We start from the raw sequence: 20,008 nt of genomic DNA on the forward strand, positions 1-20,008 counted from the left end.
AAAATCGTGAAATATCACGAAAACCTAAAGTCACCCCCTCCTTCTACATCGCTATTCGCCATATATTTGGCCATAAATCAAAATAATTTATGGAAAATGTAGCATGTTCATCCTTCTTTCTGAATCCAAGAGGATTTTTCATAATATTCAGAGATGTCGTAGATATCACGATTTTCGTGATACCCCCATTTCGACACATTTTTCAGGCATTTTATTCGGCGTTGCCGATTGCCGTATATGTGCTTCGCCCCCACTTCTTCGCTTTATTAATTGTTTCTTATGTATCAAGTCCTGGCATCTGTATCGATATACAAGTCCTTGATACATAGGAAACAGGGAAAAAGCGAAGGAGTGGATAGAAAAGGGGGAGAAAAGCACATATACGAGACCGAGATAGCTACGAATACGCTGCTGCCTCTTGTGTGTGTGTTGTGAACTACCATATACGAATGGGTAACTCAGTCTTTCTAGTCTAAGTATTTGTAGATTATCGTTCTAGTGTTTTAAGAATAAGGTTACTGCAGATACGTAAAAGAAGCGTAAATAACGTATTATTTTTATTAAGTTTCATTTTACAGCTTAAATTATTTTAAAATTTAAAGACAAAAAATTTGAAAAAAAATAAGTGTATTAGTCAAGACTCGAACCTCTGTACTCAAGAGTTATAGGCTGGTTCTCTAACCACTACGAAACCCGATTGATGACAAGCATTGCAAATGTTTAATACATACGATGTTTTACAGACGTTTCAATCGACTCTTTCCATCTCTTGACATCTTACGCGCGAGATGGCAGGAATTTCTCGTAGCTGTAGGAGGATGGGAATAGACGTTCCGGCGAGTTCAAAACAGAGCTGTTACGGCTGCTGATCACCGTCAGTAAGATCACATGAAGGTTCCGTATAGGCTTTTAGAAACTGGTGGCCTTGTATATGCTGTGTGCCCTCAGCCCATCACAGTCCGAACTAGGTAGCTAAGCAAAGGGGTACAAGTTTCGCCATCTGTGGGTAGCCGGTGTCACTTTATATAGGTAGCCACTGTCGGGGTAGCACGTGTACCTCATCAGTAGCCAGTGGAAAAGGTAGCCATGGACACTGGCTACCTTTTCTTTTGGTAAAACTTAAATTGCCCCAACAAAAATTCAATTTAAAAGAAATTAAAGCATTGTGCTAGGATTAAATGTCTTCATACCCTTATTCAGTTTATTAGTAGAATTATCAAAGGAAGTGAAGAGTTGTGTAATCAAGAATATGTTTCCTATAGACGGGCCATAAGTTTGTTGGCGAAGAACTTGAGAAGAGATGACTCTGTGTTGGGCTTGTTGAAATCGTCTGTTGCCAATTTGAGATTAGCTAACATCTAAATATTGTCTATAGATTGAATAGGAGCTTTATTTCACCCTGCTTCATACCAGCACTTTAAAAGTTTTGATATGGATGCTAACTCTTATCTTTTATTGCAAACATGTAGTAGTGATGTCAACATTTTCTTATTGGCATAATTCCACCAACTTTCTAATCAATAGTGTTATGTTGAATAAAACTTTTTTTTTTGTTTTTTTTTTTTTGTATTTGAGGGGCTGCTCATGCTATGGAGTTTGGCCCCAGATGACGCTGATTACATGTTAAACCATGTTGGGTGTACAATTTCCTTTTGGTTGGGGATAGACGTTTTTAGCGGATGATGAAGGTGCACATTGCATTAAAAACGTTTTTGGATTTGTGGAACGTAGGGAGTGGGGGAGGCCAACGGCCAAATTCTGAGGTACACAGAGAGACCAGTGCAGTTCGAGTAAGAGAATATATGGGAAATCGAATATAAAATGCTGGTCGGATTCTGAGGGAAATGTACATTTATAAGCTTATACTTTTAAGAAGATATTGGTGGGCATTTAAAAGACTGTGACCCGTTAGCATTTGTATGACTTGGTGAGGGAGGTTGAGGATTTTAAGCTGAATGAAACATTTCAGGAAAGGAAAAAAGGAGCGAGTTGTGTCGCCTTGAAGAGATTCGTGCCACTCCCTCCTCCATGCTTGTTCTAGCGTGTTTCTTATTGTGTGTTTTATTTGCAACGGGAGTCTACTTTTCGGTGGTTCAACTGAAGCTAGTTTGAGCTTTACTGCCTGGATATGGGTCGAGATAGATTGTAGAGCGCTTGTTGAGAAGAGTTGTAGTTTAGAAAGGAGGTGCCGTCTCAGATTTCTGTTACTTTTAGGTCGGCCGGCATAGCTCCGGCTAGGATGGAGAGTGCTCCGGTGTCGGCCGTCCGGAACGATCTCGAGATGATGACGTTGAAATTGTCGCTCAATCGATCTAAATTTTTTTCGGCCTTGTTTCGTCCTGATCACGGACTCCCATACAGAACAAAAAAATAGAATGCTCGGCTCTACCAATTAAAGATGAGTACATTGCTCTCAGGCGACTTCGGCATGTATAACTATAGAGGTTTGACTGATAAAATTGTTAGTTTGATTATCTCATTAGTGCTAATAAACAACGAATCTGAATCTGAATTCCAATACAGTAGTGGCAATGATGCAAAATCGAAAATTTTTCATTCCCAAGAATAAAAAAAATTACCCTGAAAATCGCACGAAGGAAAAAAATAATGGTGGATTACAAAATGAAGGTGCACTAACCATTATTCAATTGTTAGTGCAAGTATAATTTCCTACAAAATATTTGTTGTCTTTCAAGGCACAGAAAATTTTCCTGTAATTTGTCGAACTTAAAGGTCAAAAATGGTAAAATTATAGATCTATGTAGAGAAAGTAAAGTTTATATCAAGCTTACTCTTGAATAGCGAAGCTCTGTTGAAATAGTCCATAACAGGTTGATGTATTCCGATGGCACAGTTGGTTTCCGACAGCCCTAAGGTGTTTTCAGAAATAATTTCAAAAATGCCTTTCCTGGGATTTCAACCAATAATCAAAAGTATAACGTGGTTCCCAGCCAGCGACTTGCCATCGTTGGAATACATCAACCTGTTATGAACTCTTCGTTAGATGATGAAAACCAAAAGGAAGAGGCCGCGGAATTAATTTTACGGGTATCCTTACTGTGTTTAAACCGGGATATCCCTGAGGCAATTTTCAAAATAATTTTAAAAATGCCGTTCCTGGGATTTGAAACATGAACAAAAGAGGATAACCCACTCCTTTTTCTGTCTCTCAATCCACCCGTGCCATGAGACACTGCCAAAGATGAACTCTTCGACCTTTTAAAATAGTCGTGCAATTTGGAATAAGAGGGATGCTGACTGTTTTTAATTTTGGTTAACGATTATCCAAATAATGATACTAATTGGTGTGAAGGGAATCGAACCCAGACCATAGTGCATATTAGTATGAGAGCTCAACATGATTTTTGATTTTTGATTTTATTTATTTGTAACGCGCACTATCCAAGTAAAGTTCTAATGACGCGAATTTAACGTCATATCCTTGAAAGCAATCAAGGATCCTGTCTAATAACATGCTATCAATTAGACCAATCATGTGTGTTAGTTTCTCTTTTTATTTCTGACAAGCTGTGATTGGTACTACACAACCAAAGGTAGATGGCGCTGGCGACTGTCCCGCATTTGGTTTCATTTCCTCATACTTTTTATCGGTTTTCCGACTTAGGAAGGTGTTCGGCCTATACTAAAGCATGCGAAACGGCAATAGCCAAAAGTGTCCCGAATCAGGAACAATATCCTATAGGAGGACAGCACTCCTTACCAGGAGACAGCCAAACAGTCAAATCTTTATTCGTGCTGTTAGTCATTGGATCCATTGTAACAACAGAAATCCGAATTGATTCCAAATAGCTTTCATGTTCTTCTAAACGAACACGAGCATGGCTAATTTAAATAACAATTTTAAATATTTACATTGCATTAACATTAGTAAATGTAATCCAAAATAATTATTTCATTATTTGGTTTTTTGAATTATTTCAATCTGAATTGTAAATATACTTATAACATAATTTGACCAATAATTTGTTTATAGTATGTAAATAATTTTTTTTGTCTTCAATACAAAAACAAAAATTGAGAATTCCTCGTTTGTTTTTTGAAAAAATATTTCACTAGTTGTTGTTTTGTTAATACTAGTTGCGATTGTTTTGAAGGATTGCTTAAATTCCTGGGAATTGATCATTGTCACGGGAAAATCTGTTTGGAACACTTGTTGTCTGGAACACAATCAATAAAAGCTCCGAAATTTTTGTTTTACTGATGTGTTTGGTGTGGGTAACTAGATTTTCAAAAAATATTTACTAAATAACAAATTAAATGTTCTTTATGGTACTGTGTCATTATTTTGTGGCTATATCTTTAATTTAATTCCTATTAACAAATTGGCAAAATTGGTGGAGTTTTTCTATTCAACTAGTTGTGAAGTAGTTTCTATGACGTACAGCACAAATATAACCACCCATTAACTGATAACATGTAACATTTTGATCCAACAATTGCTAGGTTTATGAAATCGAAATAAACATCAGAAAATGTAACATTAAATTCAAGTTGGTCTAGATTTAACATAGATTTATGGAATAAGAACACCACATAAAAAAATTTTTAATAGTAAAAATTAAACCGTTATCGTAAATCTTTCTTAAGCTGTAATCTAACAATAAGTAAGCTTTAGCTGTAATCTAAACAATAGTTTAACAATTCCCCAAATTCGAAATCCTTTTGAAGTTTAAAAGCAATGATTTTTTGTGAATTTTTACAAATTTTCTACCTATTTTATCTTATTTTATGTATTTAGAAATTCTCATAATGTTGGAAATATAATCTAAAAATTATGCATAATTAGAAAGGGTTTTGATCTTGCAATCCAAGTAAAATAAAGCCATTAACTGATGTTGCAGTAATGACTTGTGCAAGGAGTTTTAGCTCTAAAAACCGAAGTTGGTTTTAGCAGCAACTTTAATTTTGATTATTCTTGGTATGGAATATACGGTTGTTTGAAGAATCTGGTTGTAGAAGGTTTTTGGTGCTCAAAGGTGACTCCAATGACCAGCAATGACAAGTTTAAAAAACGTGTAGGTTTCTTCTTATTTGCTGTTTTCGCACCAGATAGCCATGCAGAGATCTCGTTACTGTTAACCTTAAATAAACATATATACTATAGATTCAGTCACATAAAATTCTTATTCAAGGGTTTCTCACTTTTTTCTTGAGTTAAATCATTATTTTGCACAATATGAAGAGTGCAACAGGGAAGTACATCCTCGATCAGCTTAAATTTTGAAGACCTGGTGCCAAAGTGACCCTTTTTAATAAAATGGTAAGCATTTAGTTCGAGCGAGTCTGGCAAAGGTAGTATCTAATCCAACTATTATACTTAGACATTTATACAACCTATTTATGTAGCTGTAGAAATATTAGCTTTACTCTCACAAATATCGTACAGTATCTTTCAAAAAATTCCGAATGAAAAATAGCCATCTAGCGTTCAGATTTGGGAAATATTTGGATAGACAGAGTTTGAAGGAGTATCTCGGTCAAGTCAAATAGTTTTATAAATGAGAAACCGATAAGAGTAGTATAAGCCTAGTGAGAAACTTCTTCGAAAATTGTTAATTGACAATGGACAGCAGTACATTTTTACTGATTGTTATTCTGATACCAGCAGGAAATTGTTGAAAAACATTCAAAAGAGTAAAAGTTAGTTTTTTGGTGAATCTGTTTATTCTTAGTTTCTTACTATATTCCTGTATTGAATAATTCCTTTTGTCATGCTTCATGTGTGAGGAGTAGAGACGATTAAACGATGGGATTTTCCCCAATGGATTGGCAATCAACCATCACACTCGTAGAATAATATGTTACATTATTTTTAACAGAACATGTTACATTTCATAATCTTTTTTTTTTTCTTGCTGCAATTAGTGTGGTGTTCATTCCTGCTGTTAATGGAATAAATCATAGTTGTGAATGCAATTGTCATCGGAATTTATTTCTTTCCAAATAATTCATAACAGTTTAATCTTAACATTTTCTTTTCTTTGCACACAGTCTATCCCGAAGAAAAATCTTCAATTGGCTTAAGATGAAGGACGATGCTCAACCTTTCCTGAACAAGTTCTTGCTGTTTTGACATGGATCGAGCCTGACAGTGACAAGCCTACATGGGCTAGTGAATTCCGTGTTATTCCTACTCACTTCAAGGCAGTAAAACACTTTGCCTGAAATTTAAGGGGCGTGACTACATCTCGTCTGGCATGGTCATTATGATCCGTGCTGGTTTACCTTCACCTAAGATCTTGCCTATTCGTTGCAGTAATAGTTAACGTTTGTTTGTTAAATTGAACTCAAACTGAAGCTAGATTTGAGTTTTCTATTTGTTTGCAGACAAAGTCCCTTTCGAGTAAATAATCTTTTGAAACTTTAGAATTTAAACCAATAAAAATTAAATTAAGGAGTCGAATGGATGTAATCGATTGCAGTGCATTCAGGTAAAATTTAAAAACCTCCCAATCACATTTTGCATTTTGATTTTAGTTAATTTATTTGTTTTAAAGGTGGGAACGGTATTTTCTCCTTTGACTTGGATATGTCAACTAAACCATTTTAAGCTCTCCGTAACCACGGTAAAGATTTTCCTACAGTGGCCAGGACACTGTAGCCCACGATAACGATATTCTCTCTACGCTTTAGGATCTGACCATTGCTCTGCCGTTGTATCACATGGAACGTCGTTTTGTAAAAGCAATACGTCGTGGTGTATCTTTGTGTTATTTCTAACTGATAATATGTGAAATAAATTGTAATTATTGAGCCGATTCGTTTGAGATTTCTTTATTTAATACTTTTTCCAATTGCCTTAGTTTTCGATAACTAGACGAAGTCTATTAATCATTGATATAGCGAGTTTTCGCCAGTAATTGTGGTTACCCCTATACCCTTCCCAAATTGAACGAATTTTTTGTAAGACTTCGTCGTCAGTGCGAGGTCGGAGAATTTCCGAATTCTTCACAATATCCCCCCCCCCACTCATTCTCTATTGGATTCATGTCTGCTCCCTTGGCCGGCCAAGGAAGCAACTCAATATCAGGATTATTTGCGAAACAATTTTTGATGATATTTGCGCCATGAATAGGGGACTTGTCTTGAATTAAATTAACGCAAATCCCGGAAAATCTGACGTGAAGAGATGGCTGCAGAGTATCACCGAGGATTTCTAAATGTTTCTCGGTGGTTAGTTTTCCATGAATTCGGACGAAGTCGCCAGGACCACTGGCCGAAAACCAAGCCCATACGGGCACAGATTTCTTCCCACTCCTGTATTTTATTTGCACAAGATTTGGATCAAATCTGGTTCCGTTTTTCCGATAAACAATATTTCTGCCACATTCGTCGCATCTTAAAAATGAATTAAACATCTTAATAATAGCTAGATATTTACGTATAATGTTATTCTTTTTTCATACCCAAATGTTTTTTCATTGAAAAAAAAACAGCATTTTCCCAAAATTCTGTTTTGTTTTTTCAATATCGGTATGGTCTATTGGCAAACGTTAGTACAAATTCCAGCCGTAAATTAGCATGCGCTGCGGACAGAAATAATTTACGCACAGCTCTTCGGGGATGAATGTCTCATTTTTTTAATACGCTTATGATTGTCAGGGGACCAACATTGAGTTGTGTTACATCTAACAATCATTACAGATGTTAAAAGATATTAAAAAATACGCGATTTTTGTCATAAATTACCGACTATCTCCTGAGCTGTTGTTATTGATTTTGCCGTTACAGCAAGCACAATATCCTCTTCATTTGCAGGGGTCAATTTGGTCGGTCTACCTGATCCCCGTTTCCTCATAATGTTGCCGGTCTTGCGGAACCGATGTTGCCATAAAGATACGGTAGCAGCTTCAATGTCTAAGCGTTTACCAATAAAAGCCACAGTTTGACCAGCTTCAGTGAATGCAACGATAGCTGCACGCTCTTGATCATTTAAATGTTTCCTACCCCGGTCTGCTTGAAACATCTTGAATGTTTGAAGAACTTAGGAATACTGTTCTTTTATTTTTGCACTCCCTAATCATTATGTCACCATCCCTCCCCATATAGTATCATTTCCTTACCTCTACGTTTCGGGAAAAGTCCTTGAAATCTGGTAAGATCTGGTCTAACTGTCTGGGTCATGGATTCCATAACATTTAATATAAGAATTTAATTGCGCGAGAATATGGTTTCCTCATTTCATTTGTTATTGCATAAGAGACCCAACAGTTTGACCAATAATTCAAGGATTTCTCCCATCCCTAAAAGCAAATAAGGTGCCTATTTAAGTGGTCATTGTTTCCTGCCACCCTTCTAAACAGAAACATTAAAAAAACTGTATCATTTTTTTTCTTCAAAAAATCAACTTAGAATGACGCAAAGAGAACTCTTCGCTAAGGAATTTAGCGGTTAGTCCTATTCATTTTGGAGAAACATGATATTCCTCGACGAAAAGCGGTTTGGGTAAGAAAAAATTTAGTGTTGTAAAATTTCCGCTTTTTTATGCGCGCCTTTCTTTTCCAGATTGAAAGCTGACGGGGAAATATTTTCCACGTGCCATCAATGATCACGCAGGGGAACTATTTTAGCGTGCGGCGCTGTTTCTGCGGATTGTCTAAGAAGTTTACTTTACATCGCATAGAAAGCGGACATCTTAATACTGAAAATTACTTAGCAGTCATGGACTTGGTTAATTCCCCCGGAAGAACCATTTTCGCCTCAAATAACTGCGCACCGATCGCAACCGATCGCACCGATCTATGGTGGCTACCCAGTTTTTCTCTTCTCGACGGGAGTCTTCTATTCTTTGGCCTCCTAAGAGTCTTGACATAATGCCCATTACGTCAATTTGGAAAAAAATTTTAGGGATCTCTGTCATTCGACAAGTATTATTTCAAATACTGTTCAACTTTGGGGGGGAATGGAGAATGTTTGGGCTGATTTTATTGCCAATAATCATTTCATTGATCCTACAACTGTTGGTTACGTCTGATTAGACCTTGGACGAATAGTCAATGATAATGGCTGATACAATACATTTCTTTTTATATATTTTTTTATTTCTTTATTTTATATTGTATCATAACTTTTTCTTCAAAGGGGAATTTTTTCAAAAGGGATTTTTTTCAAAAGGGAATTTTTTTAAAATTTATCGCTATGCGCACGTTCTTTTTTTAAATAGTGAATTGTTATCCCGGTTTGGTGTTTTTTAAAGGTAAGGACTGTTTTTTAAATATATTCCGAGATATGCTTGGGGTGATAACCATTTCAAATCGCTAAAACTTATAAGTTCCTCAACATTATTGTCAGAATTTTCATTCCTGCAACAATGGAAACAAGGTTCCTCAGATTTACATCCCAAGCAATCATTATTTCATGGTAATAGTGATATAACCACTGAAATATATTGACTTACTTTCCGTGTGTGATGTCTTATTTTTTTATTACAATGCATTTCTTTAAATTTTGGAAGCGCCGAAAGGCTCTAAACAGATGGCAAGGCAAAGGCTGATCTTATTTTTTTATACGCAGCGTTGGAAAAAAGTAACATTTTTTGCCATGTCATGGGTGGTATTAAACCTATTTTTACCATAAGATAACGGATGAACGAGGAGTGTCTGTGTTTTTCCATTTTCTTGCTATAATTCCAATTGTAGTTCAAAAAGAGTTGGTAAGCTGTTTCAGATTGTCTGTATTCATAATAGTGTTTTTTTCAGCTTGCTTTATTTAGATCGTGAAATTTCTTCATGGAATTTTTCAAATGGTTATTTACAATTTTGTTTTTTCTCTTTGACGCTTTATCATTCTGGTTCTCGCTCACAAGTTGACATAGCTACCAGTTTTCTTAATTTACAAAGATTCACTCGTTTGAGAAAACCTTTTTGACATTTATACTAAATATATAGAAGACGAATATCCATCTTTTTACGTTGTCAATGTCATCCTTGTATTCTTGTTTTAAACGAATTGGTTCTTCTGTTTATTGAAATCATCAATAAATCCATTACTGCTGGGTGAAAAGTTATTAAAGCTTATTGTGAGTTGTTAAAACTCGCACCTTTCATGGATCAATCGAATTGAAGAACATTATCAATTGAACTTGATCACTGTCTACTTGGTGTTTCACAATTTTGCCAACCTTTCTCTTTTTACGTGACCTAACAGCGATGATTCGTCTCCGAAAAGTGAGTAAAGAAAAAACGGGAACGGTAATATGTTAAAAACTGCTATTTATATAGCAGAGGTGATAGGGTCCGATTCACTGATTCCCTTGACTGATTATCTAATTGATTTGTGTGTTGAAATTAATTATTCGTAATCGTTTTTAGGTTTCTCTGCTATGGATTTATGCCCAGATCAATCGGATTAATTTTGTTGTTTGCTGATCTATGTACCACATAATTTAATGCAGCATGGGTGTGCTTCCTTCCTTGGTTCGCTGATCTTCTAGCCGCTTCTACTTTTTTTTTACTTTTTTTCATTTCATCCCTTCCAAATATTGAAACGTTTTGAAAAATTTATGTAACCAAATCGAAAGTTTTGTTTAATTTTTTGAATTACAAGTTAAAATAGTTCATCAACATCTTCCTGAAAATTTCTTTTAACATTTACACAACACCTTTGCAATTTTGCATGAGGTTATGCATGTCATTCCATTTTTATGACAGGTACATTTGTTGCTGTCACAGGATCGATTAAAATCACCATTAATCATTTTCATTAGCTCCTTAAGAGCTTGTGGTACATCAGTGATTTAAGGAAAAAATAATCCGTCATTTAGTGACCATCCCCAATCAGTTTTATATTGGTCACTCCTTACCAAATTTCTTCCTATATGTAAAAAAGACGACAAAACATAACTCATCTGTGGTAATAATTTACTTATTTAATTTTGGCAATAGACGTCATATGTTTTAAGTCATTTTAAGTCATGGGTTGTCTAAAAGATGTAAAGTTCTTTTAGTAAGTCTACTATGAAACTTCACAGATCTTTTTCTTGGAGGAAGCTCTTCTGGTTTAATGGACGACGTAACATTAGCATTGCTTACTTTCTTCTTGAAAATTGTGCATCGAAGATTGTCAATGTCATCACTAGGTAAGCCACCATATACAATGCACATAGAGCTTTCTCCAGCTCCGTCAACTTCTTCAATTGAACAATTAGGCAAGTAGAAAAATGTAGACAAACTGATTTGAAAGTGGGTTGCCACCTGTTTCGGCACTTTTTTTCGGCACTTTGATTTCGTCGTTTTCGGCACTGTTTTTGTCTTTTTCGGCACCGCCGCCAGATTTAGTTCCAGGCGTCAAGTTTTGGGGAGGGTTGCCAGGCGTGTGTGTTTTTCCGTTTCGGCACTATATTTTTCCGTTTCGGCGCTATGTTTTTCCGTTTCGGCACTATTGTATTTATTGTATTTATTATTAGATTTATTTATTGGATTTTAATAAAATTTTGTCACCAACTAAAATTTTAACACCACATTTTGAAACTCTTTTCCTTTTCCTATTCCGCGTATAGTCTAGTACCACAACCCAAATTGTTACAGTTTTAGTTTCCGTTTCGGCATCGTCGCAAAATTTGTATTCCACCAGGTGTCGTGTAAATTATCTTTAGTATCTCTAATTTTTCGCACTTTGTTCTTGTACGTCGTGCTCTTGTGTCACTGTCGATTTTTCTTAAGTGCAATGGAAAGACCAACCAGAGTTAGAAAGCAGCCAAGTCGGCTTGCCGATTTTGAGCTTGGCGAGGATTCAGGGAAGTTAGTACGTGGGGGAAATACACGAACGAACGGAAGTATACTGACACAAACGTCAAACGAAACAAATAAAAAACAATAAGGCCGCAGCGCCTCTGTCGGGGGTAGTTTACCAGCAATCAGGAACGGGTTGGGTTGCTCCAGCCGTCAGGAAGAGGGAGGGTATCACAGCCGTCAACCGTCAGAGCGCCCCTAGCGGCCTGACGGTGCAATAGCGCCGATAGCAAATTGACATGAATAAATCGATAAATTGAAATGGGGTGCCGAAAAGGTTGAAGTTGGTGCCGAAACGATCGAAATTGGTGCCGAAACGGACAAATTGGGTGCCGAAATGGACAATATTTTTTCATAATCGAAGAAGTGTGGTTTGCATGGGGTGCCGAAAACGACGAAATCCAAGTGCCGAAAAAAAGTGCCGAAACTGGTGGACACCTGAAAGTGAATACTATTTTTTAGAGTTTCAGTTCAATAGCATCCTTTAACAAAGGCCTCGATGTAGTGTCACAACCAAGGAAGGCATGGTTAAACAAAGGTGAATTACACAAGTTGTTTCCTAAGATTTTCTTCACTTTAGTTACATTCCACATTTCCCCCCTTTTGGGGCTTTAGGTTCGGTACATTTCTTCATTTATTTCATTGCAGTAGTGAAGTATTTATAGTAAGATGAGTACATCGGTGTCCTTCCCTATAATAATAATGGTAGTTGTTGTTACTACGCATTCTTGTACGGCACTATTTTTAGGTCAGCATCGGACTCTGCATGAATAGCAGTTACTCCTTTCTCATTTAGTCATTTACCTAGTTCAAATATGATTCTTTGTTTGTTTCTGCAATTCAAAATAAATTCTTCTTTAGTATTAATTAGGTTCATGTAATTTGAAAACACAATTTTTGGTTCAACACTTTTTGTTCACTTGCATGCGTTATGTCTTTTAAAGATTGAATATCGTAGCCATCAAAGACTACTTTTGATCCCTTTTCCACAGTGAGTTATAACGTATTTACAAATATTCGTTATAATTTTCGAATATTTTTCGTTTTTAAGCCAAGATAATCTGTGCAGAAGGCCAGAAGCTAGCCACCATAAATCAAAATGATAAATTCTTAATTTTCTGTCTTCGTGTGTCTTTCTCCAGTTCCCGGATCATACTTTGCTCGAGTTGCCTTTTCCTAAGCAAGTTCCAACTTGTTAGAGGTCCTTGAGCTTTAATTTTTATTGAAAAATAAAAGGGGAAAGGAGCTGGTTAGCCTAGAAGCTTGAATTTCTGGGTTTTGTTCACTAATTTTAAGGTGAATACCACGCAAATCCAGAAAAACAAGACCCATATTAGTTATGAAAAGCTTTAATTATATAAACTTAGATTTATTAATCTAAGACTTTATAATTCATTCAGTTGTCGACTTCCTGGTTTCTTGGTCTCTTGTGAAGTCGGCATCACTGTAGCCTTTCATTACCAGGTGGTTGCTACTTTTGAAGTAAAGCCCATGGTACGGCGTTCCCGCAAGATAAGCAAAAAAGTTGTTATGGCAATTTAATGGCCGTTGCCTAAGTTCTGGCAGAACTACGATACCTGCCCCTCTGCAAACGCTATATCTGGGTGAGTACTCATGGCTAGATAAAAGAGGGACCCAAAAGCTTCCTGATACGGGATCTTCTCCATGTCTCCTTTTTCCTTCTCAGTTTTTGGCGACATTTCGGTACTTGGGTGCGTCTGCGGGTCTGCGGATACTGATTTTGGATGGCAGTTCTCCATTCTGAATTTCTTCAGTAGTGCCAGAGTGAACAGCGGTTGTGCTGCTTTGAGTTCTTTCTTCTTCCTGTTTCGGATAGTTTCGACTGCAAGAAACCGTTCTGCATCCATGGTGCGGGTCTGAGATTGCTCTTCCAGGTGTTTGATGATTTGCCTGAGGCTTCCTTCTTGGTTACTGCAAATTATTAGGCCATCATCAACAAAAAAGGGCAGGATCGTTAACTCCTCCCATTGATGATGGTAGTAAATGCAGGGATCTGCATCGCTCCTGACGAAACCAAACTTGATCAACAAATCGTTGAATCTGTTATTCCAGGCCCGTGGGGCCTTTTTCAGGCCAAATTGTTCCTGCAAATTGGCGCTGATGTTACGTCGTATTCTTGCTGACAGCTTTAGGCGCTTTGCTGCCATATTTCTTGACAAGCTCTTCGGCCTCTTCACGGTGCAGGGATTCCAAAACGCTTTTAACGACAATGGTCAATCCCGTCAGACATCCCGGAGCTCCCTGTAAAGTAGAAGATACAAAAGAAAGATATATAAGGACGTTGTCGTCATCTTTCTTTCATATATGGCCCAGACATATTAACAATACACAATTTTCAATCTCGTGTACGCGCGTGTGTGTGTGGGGGGGGGGGGGTGGGGTTTATTACCTCCGGAACGGGTTTATTGCCGGGATTTTTCGCTCCGCCGTCTCTGCTAGAAGCAAGGAATTTCCGTAATTCTCGGCCTTTTCTTTTCGCTTTTCTAAGGCATCGAAGGCCGGCGAGTCGATTACATCTGGGTCTTCGTCGTCATCATCTTGGCTCGACTTCTTTTTGGGAGTTTCTTTGACAATTTTTGTCTCCGCCTTCATCTTTTTGTTTGACTTGGGGGTTGAAGAGGTTTTATTTGAATTAGAATACATTTCTTTCAGCTGGGATTTGATTCTTTTGTTTTTCTCTTCACTGGGTTTGGCATTCTTAGTGGGAGTGCTCTTATTGGGAGTGACGGATGAATCAGCAGCCTTTCTCTACTTGTCAGATTCCCTCTTTACTTCCACCCGGGCTGACTCTTTTGAAGATGTTTTCTCATTTTTAGATGGAGGGCTAGACTTTAATTTCTTTTCCTTGGCAGGAGATTTGATTTTCTCTTTCTTGGTTGGAGAATCAGGTTTGCCCTTTTTACTTGTTGACTTTTCAACCACTTTTGACTTTTTCGTCACTGGGGCTTCAGCCAACTGCTGCAGTGTGGCTTCAAAATCTTCATCACTGTGATCTTCAATGACTGTTATTTTCCTTTTCTCTGGTATTTCCTTGCTCCTCTGGATGGGCTTGTTGCCGAATACTGAGCCAATGTCAACAGGTTGAAGTGGAATTTCAGGTGTTTCGGCATTTTTCTTGAGTTTGGAGGCTGAAACAACAGTCTCCTTCTTTGGTATATCTTCCACTTTTGTTTTCTTTAAGAACGCAGGTTTCATGATAGACCCTTTCGAGTCTGAATCTGTGGAGTCAACAAGAACCATGGCTTTCTTCTTTCGTTTCCCTGCATCCTCGTCTTTCAAATCCATGCTGAACCCGGTGATTTCGACGATTTCGAGGCGATCGACGTGAAAAAATTTCGAATGTCTCCCTTAACTGCAGCAGTTTTGGGACTTTTGGGAGGCTGTCACGTGACAAAAACCAACAAACATAGTAAATACGTGCTCAAAACCAAAATTTTAACCAATAATAAATACCATGATGACCAAATAACCTTTCCAATGATTCAACAATCAACGATCGTAATACTTAAAGACATAAACTCAACGTTTTCGAGTTTTTCTTAATTTAAGAGAAGAAGAGACGACGATTGCTTTCAAAAGGGTGGTTGGCGTATATTCGTTTTTACATGGCAACTGCGCATATGAACATGGCAACGTTGTTGACCGTGTTTTTGGCGCGAAATATTTTTAGCGCAAAAAACTGCAGAAATTGATTCTAATCAACTGTTTCGTGTTTCCACAATCTGCTGTTCTATCAGAATCACTCGTAAGTTCAATTTTAAATCTTTCAAGTTAATGTTTATCTAAATTTTGAACATGTTAGATAATGGCACTTGTTCCCTTAACAACAACGATTGACAAAATAGAAGAAGCTATTTTTCAAGACGTAATGAAGCCCATTACCAGTGCCCTGTTGAAAGAGGATCCTGACGTTCACTGGACAGCTTACGAGACTTTTTTCTTCTGCCTCGTGTGGATGGGATACAAATTTGTGCCCAGAATCTTCTATTTCTGCATGGAAAAGGCCACTGAGTGGAACAACAAGAAAAAGAAAAAGGAACCACTGCCTGGAAAAAGTGAATTGGAAGCGGCAGATCAGGTGGACAGCCAGACACAGTTAGCTGATCAGATTGCAACGTAAGTTTTTCATTACAGTCATTCAACAATATGTGTTTTTAACATTTTCCTGTTTTATATAGCATATCCTTCAATCTTTGAACCAAAAGTTGGATGTGCTAGCTGCATCCCGGGGAACAAACAGCAAACAAGATTGAAAATTCACTTTTGTTACATTCAGTGAGTGGTTTACAATTTGCCAATAAAAAAATTTCCACTCTCTTGTTTTATTTCTTCTTTTTTATTGGTTCAAGCAGCTTCATTGCTGGCGTACAGCTAAAAAAGTAACAATAGACAACATTTCGTTATAATGGACAGCAGTTTACAAGCAACCAGTTTACATCTTTGTTGCTCGGAACTTCAGTTCCACCCTTCTGAATGCAATGCCTAAGAACAAGTTGAGTTGGTGAAGACGAGTTGTCATTCATGTTCCAAATTCTGGCAGTACTATCGCCAGAGCCAGAAGCCAATAAATCAGTTGTTGGGTTCCAAGCGCAGATGAAAATTTCAGATTCATGTCATTCATATTTTTGGCGCGAAAAACTGCAGAAATTGATTCTAATCAACTGTTTCGTGTTTCCACAATCTGCTCTATCAGAATCACTCGTAAGTTCAATTTTAAATCTTTCAAGTTAATGTTTATCTAAATTTTGAAAATTTTAGACTATGCCACCGATTCCCTTAACCACAACGATTGACGAAATTGAGGAAGCTATTTTTCATGGTGTAATGAAGCCCATTACCAGTGCGTTGTTGAAAGAGGATCTTGACGTTAACTGGACAGCATATGGGACTTTTTTCTTCTGCCTCATTTGGATGGGGTACAAATTTGGGCCCCCAATTATCTATTTCTGCATGAGAAAGGCAAATGAGTGGCACAAGAAGAAGAAACCAGAGCATGGACAAAGTTTTTTGGAAGCGGCAGATCAGGTGGACAGCCAAAGCCAGTTAGCTGATCAGATTGCAACGTAAGTTTTTCATTACAGTATTTCAACAATATGTGTTGAAACGTTTCTTCAACAATATATGTTGTTTCTTTTCTTCTCTTTATTGGTTTTAAGCAGCTTCATTGCTGACGTACAGATAACAATAGACAACATTTCGGCAAAATGGACAGCAGTTTATTACAAGCAAGTAGTTTACATCTTTGTTGCTCGGAACTTCAGTTCCACCCTTCTGAATGCAATGCCTAAGAACAAGTTGAGTTGGTGAAGGCGAGTTGTCATTCATGTTCCAAATTCTGGCAGTACTATCGCCAGAGCCAGAAGCCAATATTTCAGTTGTTGGGTTCCAAGCGCAGATGAAAATTTCAGATTCATGGCCACGAAGTACAGTTGATTTGCTGGCAGGTATCTCTACTCCTGTTTCCTCTTCCCGGCATTCATTGGGGTTGGCTAATAAGAAACAGTTGAAGGGAAAATAAGTAAGCAGTTCAGGGGATCAAAGAAAAGTATTGACTATCTTACGATATGAATGCATGGGTTCATATCCATTGGAATTTGGTGGTTCTGTCTTTACCACTTGTGGTTTCTGATTGTTCTGCATTTCCTGTTGACTACTTGCAACATCAGGCATCACAGCATCAATGAGTGATAAGCTTTCCATGGGTTGTTCCGAACCATCCTGAAAAACAAAAACATGAAAGAGTAAAAATTTGGTGGTAGATAAATTTCATCATATTTAAATTGTCACACACATCTCCAACACTGATCTCAGCTTCTGTGAAATGGAAACCCTTCTGGATGATGGAGAGAAGAGCTGCTGTTGGTACCAAAGCTCCATTGATCTTGGATTGTGAAATATGTGACTCTATGCCGAAGGTGTAAGCAGAATGCTGAAAACCTATTTGAAAGGCGATCAGCAGCGATCATGACGCCATCAGGGTAGGCCAATCATGACGCTACCTATTCACACAAGTGATTGTAACCACAGACTAAGAGGGGAAAGACCACGATCATCCCTATAGATGTTATTCCAATGAAAAGTAGTAGTAGTAGCGCACCACAGCGGCCGATAGCAGAACTAAGATTGTTATTACGCTTGACCACCTATATATTCAAGATCCTTTGTTCTCGATTATAATTGGCTGTGATTTCGTTGTAACTCGATCATTATCATCGACTTTTGAATTTTCTCGTCTGGCTTCTGTTTCCCATATAAAAGAACTGCACGAAGACACAATACTCACGGAACAGAGAAAAAAATATTGACCACAGTTACTTCATCCATGGGGAATAATGAATCGTAATTAGCCTCATTTACTGACCCACTTTCGTAGGTAGCTTCTTCTCTGAAGACAATATCACGGCTGTGAAAATATTTTCGTGTGAATGGGTTCCACATGCGAAAAGGTTTAGAGTTTTCACAATATCCAAATAATAGGCATTCCACAGCTTTTGAGTCCAATTTACGTCTTGTCTCGTCCAGTATATGGACAAACTCGGGCGATCCAAATCTTCTGAAGTATGATACATCTGGTCTTGATCCAGTCCAGAGATTGAATGGAGTCACATCGTTGGTACTGGAGATTTTTTTGTTTTGGATGTGTGTTGAACACATTACTGTTTCTCCACATAGTTCTAGTGGGACCTTCTTTCCGTACAGCATACTCCTGGCTGCTTCCATTAGTATCCGGTTTGTCCTTTTTGCGACCCCATTTTGTTGGGGAGGGGCGCTCTTCTTTCATGACTTATTCCTTCTTTGTTCAACCACTTTTGTATTTCACTATTGAGATACTCCCCTCCGTTGTCTGATATGATGTATTTGACGTCTTTATGAATTTGCTTCTTTACTTTTGCGACGAAGTTTGAAGGGCAGTAGACTACTGGCAGAAGTCATCTCATACTTCTTCTTTAATAGATTTTTTGTGCGATGCAATTTAGTTCTTGCCTCAATATTTCTTAAAAATAAGTGTTACATAAAAAATTTTGTAGTGTGAACACGAAATCGTGCAAATTTTTAAGAATTTTTTTAGGGTTTTTACGTAACCCTTAAAAAACGCTCTTGTGTAACCTAGGCTTAACTTCTTGGGTGTTCAGGAAGCATTTCTACGAAATTACATGATTAGGGGGATTATTTTTTTTTGGGGGGGGGGGAGATTGGGGAAGCATTTTTACCTCTAGATCATCGTAGGCATATAAAATAAGGAGCTAGGCATAAATTTATGCTAAGTAAATTGATTTTACATTAACCCTTTCATGTTTAAAGATTCTTGAACTACTATTTGCTATTTCTACAGACACTACTGATTGAAGAAAATTGGATCTAGCATTGGGTTCACCATTTTTGGTTATTTTCAACTGTTCTCTCAAATAGGGAACAAAATATGTGACTCCGTCTTTATGATATACAATTTCCGACATCAATTTCATGTCCCAAAAATAACGTCATTTTCTAAACGTTCAAAGGAACCTCGTTTGCGTTCCAACTTGGATGTCTAAATGATATGACATCGTATTCATTTTTTGTCCAGAAACTGATGTTCACAGAAAACAAAAATGATACCAAAACAACATAATTTTTTCAACTTGGGTAAAACCACTTCTTAGTGAGTTGTATAGGGACAAAAAGTGGCATTTTAAAGATATATTTGTTTGGGGTCGTTGTCTTTTATTCACGGGCTATTCATATGCCATTCCTTCCTTTTACAAAAAAAAAATATTTATTAAAAAAGTGGGCGTTCTTTTAATAGGAGGTAAAAATTAGTTAAAAATATCTTAAAACGGGGGTTACAGTTTGTATCATGTGGCCGATAGAAATAATAGGCTAGTTTTCATTTAAATTACAAAAGTTAGGATTGCCATTGACATACAGCATTACACTTGGTGCCCATATTCACCTTTCAAAACTGATCGGTCAAAAGAAGGGATCATTTTACGATGGTTTTCATCGGATTGCAAAAAGAATTGGAATTGAGCTTCATTCTGGAAAGTCTTCAAATATTTTCATGTCAGGCTCGGCGCAGTCATTTACTACCTCAAAATTGAAACTAAAGCCTCTTTCAATATGATTATATGTCATCTGATCATAGTACTGGCTGGATAAATGCAACCAATCTTGAGTCTGGTTGATGAAAATGAATGAAATAAATGCCAGGAGCGTGGACCGATAAGATCATAAAACATGGGGGGAGGGGCATTTAT

General features: G+C 37.3%; 2 protein-coding genes and 1 long non-coding RNA gene across 4 annotated transcripts; 1 reads left to right on the forward strand and 2 right to left on the reverse strand.

Annotated features, from left to right (window-relative positions):
* The first annotated feature begins 7,695 nt into the window (after nt 1–7,695).
* On the forward strand, nt 7,696–8,609 carry LOC124337534. Its single transcript, XR_006917411.1, has 3 exons — nt 7,696–7,862; nt 8,374–8,466; nt 8,527–8,609. It is a non-coding gene; the product is annotated as an uncharacterized LOC124337534 (long non-coding RNA).
* Nucleotides 8,610–14,519: 5,910 nt separating this feature from the next.
* LOC124337657 (protein PXR1-like) lies at nt 14,520–15,056 on the reverse strand. The gene has a single exon (XM_046791699.1). It carries the CDS (start codon nt 15,054–15,056, stop codon nt 14,520–14,522), a length of 537 nt encoding a protein of 178 aa, XP_046647655.1.
* A 1,100-nt stretch (nt 15,057–16,156) lies between these two features.
* Nucleotides 16,157–17,772, reverse strand: LOC124335755 (F-box-like/WD repeat-containing protein TBL1XR1). Of its 2 annotated transcripts, XM_046789200.1 has the most exons (4): nt 17,563–17,758; nt 17,333–17,489; nt 17,186–17,260; nt 16,157–16,383 (listed from the first exon to the last, which is right to left on the reverse strand). In XM_046789200.1, exons 2-4 carry the CDS (start codon nt 17,469–17,471, stop codon nt 16,172–16,174), a joined length of 426 nt encoding a protein of 141 aa, XP_046645156.1. In that variant the 5' UTR covers nt 17,472–17,489; nt 17,563–17,758; the 3' UTR covers nt 16,157–16,171. The 2 variants fall into 2 exon arrangements, with proteins under 2 accessions (XP_046645156.1, XP_046645155.1); XM_046789199.1 differs by lacking the exon at nt 16,157–16,383 and having other exon boundaries at nt 16,896–17,260; nt 17,563–17,772.
* Between the last annotated feature and the right edge of the window lie 2,236 nt (nt 17,773–20,008).

The sequence above is a fragment of the Daphnia pulicaria genome, chromosome 4 (assembly GCF_021234035.1).
Source record: "Daphnia pulicaria isolate SC F1-1A chromosome 4, SC_F0-13Bv2, whole genome shotgun sequence".
Lineage (NCBI taxonomy): Eukaryota > Metazoa > Arthropoda > Branchiopoda > Diplostraca > Daphniidae > Daphnia > Daphnia pulicaria.